Source organism: Typopeltis vanoorti, chromosome 9, assembly GCF_054136105.1.
Source record: "Typopeltis vanoorti isolate ZY-2024b chromosome 9, IOZ_Tvanoo_1.0, whole genome shotgun sequence".
NCBI lineage: Eukaryota > Metazoa > Arthropoda > Arachnida > Uropygi > Thelyphonidae > Typopeltis > Typopeltis vanoorti.
Window position 1 is genome coordinate 135,202,473 of NC_143557.1, and position 10,877 is coordinate 135,213,349.

General features: G+C 36.2%; 1 protein-coding gene across 2 annotated transcripts in view; it reads right to left on the minus strand.

Moving 5' to 3' along the window:
* Ctu2 (Cytosolic thiouridylase subunit 2) overlaps positions 1 to 6,760 on the minus strand; it is a 170,379-nt gene extending 163,619 nt beyond the window's left edge. For both annotated transcript variants that reach the window (XM_090398131.1, XM_090398130.1), the window contains exon 1: positions 6,404 to 6,760. In XM_090398131.1, the coding sequence (XP_090254257.1) occupies positions 6,404 to 6,480 (77 nt within the window). In that variant the 5' untranslated portion in view covers positions 6,481 to 6,760. The remainder of the gene's footprint in view (positions 1 to 6,403) is intronic.
* Positions 6,761 to 10,877: the final 4,117 nt, after the last annotated feature.

A 10,877-nucleotide genomic window follows, 5' to 3' on the forward strand; every position in this document is an offset into this window, starting at 1 on the left:
ACTGTATTAAAATACAAAGAGATTCATAAATAAAAATAATAATATAATGCAACAGCAGCCTTGCCCCTGTGACCTTCAATTACCTACCCAACTGCTAAGTGAGTGCACACATGTACACACTCAGAAGTGAACAGTTCAAACGCAGATGCAGGGCATTAACACTTTGATGATGCTTTACACTTGAATTTCTACCTACTTAATATAAACCAAAATTTGCTTAATATATGTAATTTTTGTTGTTGTTATTCAGTAATGTGAGTGCTACAATCTTTTGTTTTAATGTAGATCCCTAATAGTAAATTTCATCGAATTGAATTTCTGAAAACCTGAACGCCCTGCCTTATGATGTTCACTTTATGATGATACGCTCAAATGACACTTTTCAATTATGACTAATGCCCATTTATACAATGCTGCATTCACTCATACAATAGTTTTAGTAATATGACACTACTGTGAATCAACTAATGCACAGTATTCTTGAATTCAGGAACTTTTATTTATGACATTATAGCTCACCATATATCTGTGAGTTGGTAGCTGTGAATTATATAAAATATACATAGCAGCTTCTAAACTGAGACAAAGGCACTATAAAAAAAAATGAATATCTATTTTGGAAGAAACTTTCATTTCTAGAGCTTACCCAAAAATCCACAGAGAAGTTCATATCAGATCCATAATTAATCTTTTGTGCTACAGTCTTTTGTTTTAATGTAGATCCCTAATAGTAAATTTCATCGAATTGAATTTCTGAAAACCTGAACGCCCTGCCTTATGATGTTCACTTTATGATGATACGCTCAAATGACACTTTTCAATTATGACTAATGCCCATTTATACAATGCTGCATTCACTCATACAATAGTTTTAGTAATATGACACTACTGTGAATCAACTAATGCACAGTATTCTTGAATTCAGGAACTTTTATTTATGACATTATAGCTCACCACATATCTGTGAGTTGGTAGCTGTGAATTATATAAAATATACATAGCAGCTTCTAAACTGAGACAAAGGCACTATAAAAAAAAATGAATATCTATTTTGGAAGAAACTTTCATTTCTAGAGCTTACCCAAAAATCCACAGAGAAGTTCATATCAGATCCATAATTAACTGTACAGATGCTCCTACCTGTTGTCTATCTATAGTAAAGATTTTAGAGAATCTCATTCTAATAAATGGCAAGCAGTAATTCTTTCCCTTTTTTTTCTCATATCATTTTATTTAATTTTATTTTTGTAATTTCTCTTTATTATTATTATTTTTTAAAACTATTCCTTGTATGGTGGCACTCTAGAATTTGGCTCACATGCGTAAAAAGGAATAACATTGCATTCTTCATTTTCCACCTTGTGAATATGATTGCACACTGATGACAGTTTCAGACAGAAATACAGTCATACCCTGACACGCGAATCACGAGTTACACGGTTTCTTATATGTGCGTATTCCCGTCCTGCTTCACACCTCACCACTAGTCGTATCTTTCTGGCGCCGGCCGCATTCGCCAGTGTCGCACATGCTGTGAACAAGCACTGACGTGTTTTGCGCAATCTCCATTCATACACGATTTTTATAGTCTACAAACCTTGTGATTATTTAATGTTATGTTCTTGATAAAAATTTTATCACATAAAAAATAATAATGTCATCCAAAAGAAGCAAGTCTGATTCTTTTACAGCTAGCAAGAAAAGAAAAACATTGACTTTGGAAACAAAACTCAACATTATTAAGGATTTTGAAGGCGGAATGAAAATTTGTGAGCTAGCAAAGAAGTTCGATCTACAGGAATCCACAGTAAGAACAATCATAAAAGAAAGGTTTACAAATTTTGGAAAGATTAGTTTACAGATTCTAACGAGGAATGAATTGTAGCCACAAGGCAAGGAATAAAAAAATCATTGGCTTGCTATGAAGAAATTTTGTGTGACAAGAAAAAGACATTATGCCATCGGACGAATCTATTAGATTTTATGAAACCATCGACATCGAAATAACTTTCTTTTTTTTATGTACGAAAAACTACAATTATGATTATATTTCTTAAAAAATATAGGTGTTTTTGTAAACCTTTGGTCCCAATTGTATGTTTGTATATATAAATTACATGCCAAATTATACCCCGAGTTATGCGAATTCAACTTACGCGCTTTTTGTTGGTCCCACCTACCACATAACTTTGGGGTTTTACTGTATTTTCAATAATAAATTATTATTAAGTCTTGTGTGTACGTGTTTATAATAATCGGAAACTCAGCTTCTAAACTGCAGGCAACTTCTTGCTTCATCAATGCTTGGTTCACATTTTTTCCACAGGTGTTTTTAATGAGATCTCTCTCTCTCTGTGTATGTCCATCTCTTATGCATACAAGTCACTACTAGCATAGTATAATATACAACTAGCTTATTACTGTTTCTTTCACTAAAACATCAACCAGAAATATAAAAAATTTCTGTAGCAGGACTATTTATAAAATATGGAAGCTAATTCATACTTTTTAATGACTTTTTTTTATTAATTGTAGGGCTATGCTATATGCCTATCCATATCCTTTTGCTTGAACAAAAACAAGCATGCATTTTTTGCTAACTGTGGGGATATGCACCCATCAATATCCTATCGACAGCAAAATGTATGCCTAACGATACAATGCATATACATATACTTTATAACTGTACAGATGCTATATATATGTGTGTGTAACAATATATATCCTGAACAGACTGCTAATAACCTGTTATTTAATCCACCTCATTGCTGTACTGAAGGTAGTATCAATGTTAAAGTCTTTATATCTCTACCATATATCAACTCTGTTTCACCAAAGTTAGCTAAAATTCTCAAGAAATTTAAAATCTGCACTTTTTTTACTTCTATATCCAAACTCCTCTGGTTTTTCATCCCACAAGCAGGCAAACCGGCCCCGTGTCACAGGCTACAGTCATAGGATACCTCCAGAAATAAGGAGTAACCAACCTATTCCATACAATTTCGGTTCCAAATGCCTACATGGTAAAAAGTGGTCTAAGCGTGAGCATAGATTAGGATTAGAAAGATCCAAACTCCGTTCCTGTGCTCAGTACACTAAACTGAAACATCTCCTTCTTCCTTTTTTTTTTGCATTAGGCTTATTGGCCTGTTTACGGAGCTGTCCTAAGCCCTTCCAAACCGTACCTGTCTCGAGGATGTGGTTATCCCTATGCCTCCTGGTGTGTCTGTCTATAGATGTGTGTGTTCACTGACAGCCTAAATCTTTGGTGTAATTAGATGTGCCCTATTTCGGTCATACAGAGAAATTCACTGAGTTGCATATGGAAGAGAATGTGAGAGACACCATGTATGACAGAACTATACCTACCACAATATCTAATCACAATCTTAATTCTGCTCACCTAATGATGAAGATTCTACCACTTATCCAGTGATCTTGGAACAAATCAGAAAACATTTTTACATGTTATGATGAGCTTGAGAGAATTGTGGAATCAACAGAAATTGTTCTCAATCTGGTCCATCTTAATACTAATGTAATCTATCTGATTTTCACTCTTCAACTATCCAACTTTGGCATACACAAGATCATGCCCAACAATACTTTGGCATCCAGAATGCCTTCAAATGTTAGCAATATGTTTGCAACTTAATTTATAGCTATTGTTCTCTTATAGCATTATATTTTTGTATTTCTCTTCTCATGTTATGCACCCATTTAAGTCTTCTAAAGAAGTAAAACTAGTTGTGCATTCAAATAATAATTTTTTTTTCCGTTTTTGTATTTCCCATCTAGTCATTAATTTCTCCAATTATATTTAATGACTAGAAGCAGTCACTTTAATAGCAAAACATGACTAGTTTCGGCTTATAACAGCCTTCACCAGGTGACATTATAAAAGAAAAGAAAAAACACTAAACACTGAAGGTTAAAAAAAAAACTATGAACAACATAGAGAGTCTCTATACATAATTAGCATGAAAACGTTATAGTTTTATTTAAAGCTGTTCTTTCGTTTGTTGCATTGTTGGGAGAGTGTGTGCTTGCAGCATCACGTGAATACCAGTACATGATTACAGCTGAATGACTACCTGGGAGGTTGTAGCTCAAGTTATTATTTAGATGTTCAGGGTTGAGGATGATTTCCTTAGATTCTATGATTTTTCTCTCCAATTCATCATGACAACGAAAGATGTTAGTAGATCTGTCCCAGCGGACTGTATGACTTGAGATTTCATCATTAGGACCAGTCGAAAAAAGGAAATGGCTTGATAAGGCACTGGCTCGCTGTCTCTTGTAAGCAATGTCCCTCATGTGTTCCTCCATACGTAATTCAATAGATTTGTCCATCTGGCCAAAATAAGGAATATCACAATCACACCATATTTTGTACATACCAGGATATTTAAGATGATGATGACATGATTTTGGGTGGCTTATTAAGGAGTGGATTTTTGGAAGTGGAGTGAACAAAGTTCTGATATTGTAATTTTTTTAGAACCTTGGTTAATTTTTGTGAAACTGAACTTATGTAAGGAATAGATATATTGCTTTAAACGTATTTATTTCTTCTGTGTGATGACTAGGAGGATTAAGAAAGAATTTTTCAATAATTCGAGTACGAAAGTAGTTTTGAGATAATTGATTTCTTTTTGAAGTTCATTTGGGTCATCAAGAAGAGAGCGAGCTCTATGTCCCAAGATAGAAATTATTCCAAGTTTTTGGGGAGGGAAGTGATGGGACTGACTATGAAGATATCTGTTGGTACGTGTAGGCTTTCTACACATGGAAATTTTAAGTTTACCAGAAGCGCAGGTCAGTTTTACATCTAGAAAAGGCAGGGAACTATCAGTTTCAAGCTCTGACGTGAACTTTATACTTGGATGTCGACTATTGAGATGTTCCAGGAAATCCATTAGGGAATCGCGTCCATGGCTCCAAATGAGAAAAATGTCATTCACATAACGTTTCCAAACTTTAGGTGTTAAAGCAAAGGAAGAGATAGTTTGGGCTTCAAAATCCTCCAAGTAAATATTTGCAAGAACAGGGGATAAAGGATTACCCATCGCAGACCATGATTTTGTTTGTATATAGTATCTTGGAATCTAAAGTAACCGGACTTGATGCAATGGGTAAGTAAGGCCAACATTTTTTTGGATAACTTGTCTTTGAGTAATGTTATGACTTCGTCTGTTGGGATATTAGTGAATATGGAAATTATGTTGAAGCTAGCCATGATTTCATCTTCATTAACTGTCACATCCTTAATGTATGAAACAAAGTCTGCTGTGTTATTGATAAAGGGTAAGGACTTGCCTGAAAAACATTTGAGATATTTTGCAAGATGTTTAGAAAGTTTGTATGATGGAGAATCAATACCTTCCACAATGGGACGTAGTGGGATGTTTTCTTTATGGATTTTTGGAACTCCATATATGTGCAGAATAAGAGGATGGTGAAAGCGTAGAAACAGGCAAACGTTTCGAGACAGTTCAGTGGTAGTTTTTAATAAGTTCTTGGTACGATATACATATATATATATATATATATACACTGTTCGAAATTTCAAGGGGAATGAAGAATTGGAAACAGTAGTCATATATATTATTATTATTACGGGCAACTCCAAGGAGTCCTTAGACTCATCGAGGGAGGCCCTAACATCATGTCAAGAACAACTATTCAACATTCACACAGTATCTATCATACTTCGCCTTGAACTCATTCACAGCCATGGCACCCACAACAGACTCTGGCAGCTTATTCCACTCATTCACCACTCTCCAAGTAAAAAACCTAGCTCTAACACCCTTGCTAACCACACTCTTGCCCAGTTTCCATGGATGGCCCCTAGTCATCCCACCACTAGTCCTGTTCTCAAAAATATCCTCTGAATTAATCTTATAGAAACTCTTCAGTAATTTGAATGCGCAATCATATCACCCTTTTTCCGCCTATCAACCAATTTTTGCAACCCACAAATCTTCAACTTATTCTCATAAGTTCATTTCATAGACCTGCTATCAACCAATTTTTGCAACCCACAAATCTTCAACTTATTCTCATAAGTTCATTTCATAGACCTGCTATCAACCAATTTTTGCAACCCACAAATCTTCAACTTATTCTCATAAGTTCATTTCATAGACCTGCTATATATATATATATATATATATATATATATATATAGTGCGTGGTTGTGTGTACACACACAACCAATTTCATGCTTTAATACGTGTTACCGAGTGGTTTTGTTGACATCTATAACCTCTCGACCGATACTGCATTCGTACATATACACACAATTCATTGCATGCTTTGTTACTTGTTATCACGTGGTTTTGTTGACATTTATATGTAACCTCTTGACTGATACTGGCATTAATATTAAAATACTTACGGGATTTTGGAAGTTCTTAAATTTCTACATTCACAAATGGGAAGCGTACTTTCATCATACTCTTGAACAGAACACATTCTTTTCTGCAGTAACAACTAAAATTGCATTAACGACAAAAAAACCTCAAACTGCTAATTGACAGAAGAGTATAAGTTGATAGTGCATCTCGATCTTTATCTACGTTAACGAAAGAAAATAATATTTCGCATGCAAACAATACAACATATTAGATTAAATTATATTAAAACTGTTTATTAGTTAAACTGCTAAGTATGCCATTTCTTATTACTTTAAATCTGAAATATTTTTTAACAACTCCACGTGCTAAATCGAAATTACTAGGCATACCAAACACACAAAGCGACATCTTTCAATTACGATGTAAAACATTAAAATCTTATACAGTGTATTATTTTCCCCCTAGTTCATAATAGAACCGTCAGGTAGATACCAGTAAATATTACTCACAAAAATTTCCCATCACTCTTCGATTGACACTTAGCCGTCCGCTCTGTAAATGAAACACTACTCCTGGTTTTTATATTTGTTGTCTATCTATTTTATTCCAGGTCTACCTCTTTTTCGACTTCTTTCAAGAACCTGTACTGAGAGGCCATTAGATCTGCCGATAAGACGAAGCCAAATGAGTTGTCTCCTTCGGATCTTTATTATGTTGTTATTTCTTGGAGCAGCGAAAGAACTGATTCTTTGTCTTACCTCAACATTTCTGACATTATAAGCATATAGGATCTTTAGGAGACATTTATAGCACCTCATTTACAATGAAAGCAACCTCTTCCTGTCTTATTTTAAGATGACTTGTAATCTGTCCTTGTTAAGTGCTGTCGTGGCTTTGGGAGCTTTTAGTTATAATATCCTGTCTTGGTCTTCCATCATCATCATCATCAATATAATGATGAGAACGAGCCTTGATAAGATCCCATCTTGACTACTGTGCCCAGATCTGTGCGCCAAGTTTTTTTCTTGATGGGGAGGAGGTGGAGAGGATCCAGAGGCGAGTGACCAAGATGATAGCAGGTCTATGGAATGAACCTTATGAGAACAGGTTGAATTTTTGGGTTGCAGAAATTGGTTGATAGGCGGAAAAGGGTGACATGATTGAGACATTCAAATTACTGACGGGTTTCTATAAGATTAATTCAGAGGATATTTTTAAGAACATGATTGGTGGTGGGAGGACTAGGGGCCATCCATGGAAAGTGGGCAAGAATGTGGTTAGAAAGGGCATTAGAACTAGTTTTTTTTTACTTGGAGAGTGGTGAATAAGTGGAATAAGCTGCCAGAATCTGTTGTGGGTGCCATGCCTGTGAATGAGTTCAAGGCAAAGTATGATAGATACTGTGTGGATGTTGAATAGTTGTTCTTGACATGATGTTTAAGGCCTCCCTCGATGAGTCTAAGGACTCCTTGGAGTTGGCCATAATAATAATAATATTTTTTTTTACAACCGTCAGTAGACATCAGTAAATATCAGTAATATTTACTGATATTTAATGTTAACTTTTATTTAGAAAATATTAATTTTCTAAATTAGATTTAACATTTTATACGAACAGCATCTTAAGTGGGAATATAATTGCAAAAAAATTGTTAGGATGACAAAGATAAAAAAAAGTTTTCTTCTACTTCCTGCAGCAAACAGCAAGCATATTCCTGCCATGCCACATGTTGAATTCCAAACAGGACTGATAATGTTCCAGGAGGAAGAATAAAAGATGTCCCAAGAGTGGTTAGAAAATTCATTTCACTTGCAGCCATAAAGCACCATTGTTGTTCTACAACATATTTGGCAATCCTTACCACCCTGATTTGGACAATAGAAGATATTCATGCCATTATCAAGGCATACGTTACTTGTACAGTACCCATTCTGAAATGTATTTGGAAACACCATCACATGGAGTACCATCTGGAAGAAAAAGTACTGGGCATATGGAGTTCTGGCCATCACAAAATTCTAAAGAACACTGAATATCTTTGCTACCACGAAATAAGTGTTCTTCTGCTGATACAGTTGTGCAATTCTTTGTACAGCATGGGTCAGAAGACTTACATACTGATTTGAATCCATAATGAAAAGGACAGTTGCTATAATTCTTGATACTATCACTACCGTACTCAGCACTACTAACATCACGTGTTGATTTTCTAAGCAGCTACAATACTGATCTAATTTTTTTGCACCATTATTACAAACAGATTCATTCAACTGCTTTACACACCCAGCTCGTTCCCAGAGAATTTTAGTGATGTTTTTTCTACTACAAGGTGAGAACTGGTTATTATTTGGAAGACTACCTCTTGAAAAATGTGATGTGTGTGGGATGTATGCATTACCGAATGAGGCTGGAATTTGGATTGAAAGTGATAGTGGTGGGAGAATGTGCAGAAAGTGTAAGCAAAGTGAGGAGTTGAAGTATACGTCAGGTAGTGAGATAGTTATGGTTGAAGAAAGCCAGAATTGCCAGAATGTGAGTGAAAATAGTGGCTTGATAGAGAATTGCGATGTACAAGATGACAATGAGAGCGGTGATCTAAGAAAGAGTGAAAGCAACAATACTGAGAGAGAAAATGGTTTAAATGATAAAAATAATGAAGAATTATTTGTAGGAAGTGAGATCGCTAGGTTGCGCGCAGTGATACAAAATGCGCAGCGGCAATTAGAGCACCTGCAAAACTCTTTCCAGAGTGACTCGGCTAAGGTAAAAAAAACAGTGCAAGAATGAGAGAGTTTCTGAAATTGAGGAAAGAGTGTTGTATGGTGACTCGTTATTAAGAGGGGTGATAGATGGCAGTGTAACTAAATCGTACTTACTGGGTGCGAAATTTAAGGATGTAAGTGAGAGTATTAGAGTGCAAAAACAGAGGGTGGAAGAATTAATAATTGTGGCGGGTACGAATGAATTGAAAGGAGATAAATGTTTTATGAGAGAGGACTTGAAAGTATTGTTAAAGGTAGCGAAAGAAAAGAGTGACAGAGTTAGAATGGTTAGTCTGTTGCCGCGGTATGACAGAGAGGAGTTTAGGAGGAGGGCCATAATCGCAAATGACATTATGCGTAGGTTATGCAGACGGTGTGGTGTGGAATTCGTGGACGTGTGGAATGAATTTGAAGGGCGAAAGGACTTATACAAGATGGATGGCCTGCATTTGAATGGACTTGGTGTGCGGAGACTGGAAAAAGTGTTGCTGAATGAAGTGAAAATGGATGTGCAAAACCAGGGAAACTAGAACTACCAAGGAGGGGGGGGGAATGGATATGCAGACATCAGTGAGACAGATGAGTGTAAGAATGTATATAATGTACCCGAGCCAGCACTAAGGACAAAAAATGGGAATGGGTCATTTAGAATAACGCATCAATATAGGGATGGGACTAAGGGATCACTGCATTTCATGTATACTAATGCCAGGAGTATTAGGAACAAGAAGGAAGAATTTTTGGCCTTGATTGGCTCTTCCTGGCCACAGGTTATTGGTATTAGTGAAACATTGCTGACGGAAGAAGATATAGTTAGTGGGATAGAATGTGTAGGTTATAGTGTGTTTAGGAGGGACAGAGAGAATAAAATGGGGTGAGGGGTATTATTGATGATAGCTGATGAACTGCAGCCAAGGAGAATTGAAGTTGTATCACAGGATAGTGGAAGGAGCTCATTTGAGGCTATTTGGTGTGAGATTGAGACTGGCAGAATAAAATATACAGTTGGATGCTGCTATAGACCAGGTGATGGAATAGATGGTGGAGATAGTATGCATAGGGAAATTGATGAAATGAGTGGAAGGAGGGTAATTATTATGGGGGATTTCAACTATGGTAAATTGATTGGAAGGAGGAGAGGACACATGTGAGGAAGGAAAAGGATTTTATTCAATTATTAAGGGATAACTATCTGAGACAGCATGCAATTGAAAATACTAGGGGTGTGAGAGTGCTTGACCTGGTAATAGCATCTGAGAATTTGACTGTAATGAATATGACCATGTTGCCACCTATTCGTGAGAGTGATCATAAGGTCTTGACCTGGGAGGTGGCTAAAGGTGTGGAATTTTCGATTAAGACAGGGTATATGTAGAAGTACCGTGCTGGCAAGTATGACAAGCTTAGGAGATTGCTTGGATCAGTGCCATGGCATGTACAACTGTAAGGGCTGGACGTCGATAGAGCATGGGAAGTGGTCAAGGAGCATTTACAGGAGGTAATGGCTGATTGTATACCTAGGGTCCGAATAGTAAAACAAGTAGGGATTAAATGGATGAATAACACCATTAAGCTAGAGCTGCAAAAAAAGAAACAATGTGGAGGGAATTTAAAGAAAGGGGTGACCTGCAGGCACACGAACGGTATAAAGTGCAGGCCAGAAAGGTAACGAGTGTGGTAAAAAAAGCAAAAGCGGATTATGAAAGGAAACTAGCTTTGCAAGCAAAAGAGAATCCAAAACAGTTCTTTCAA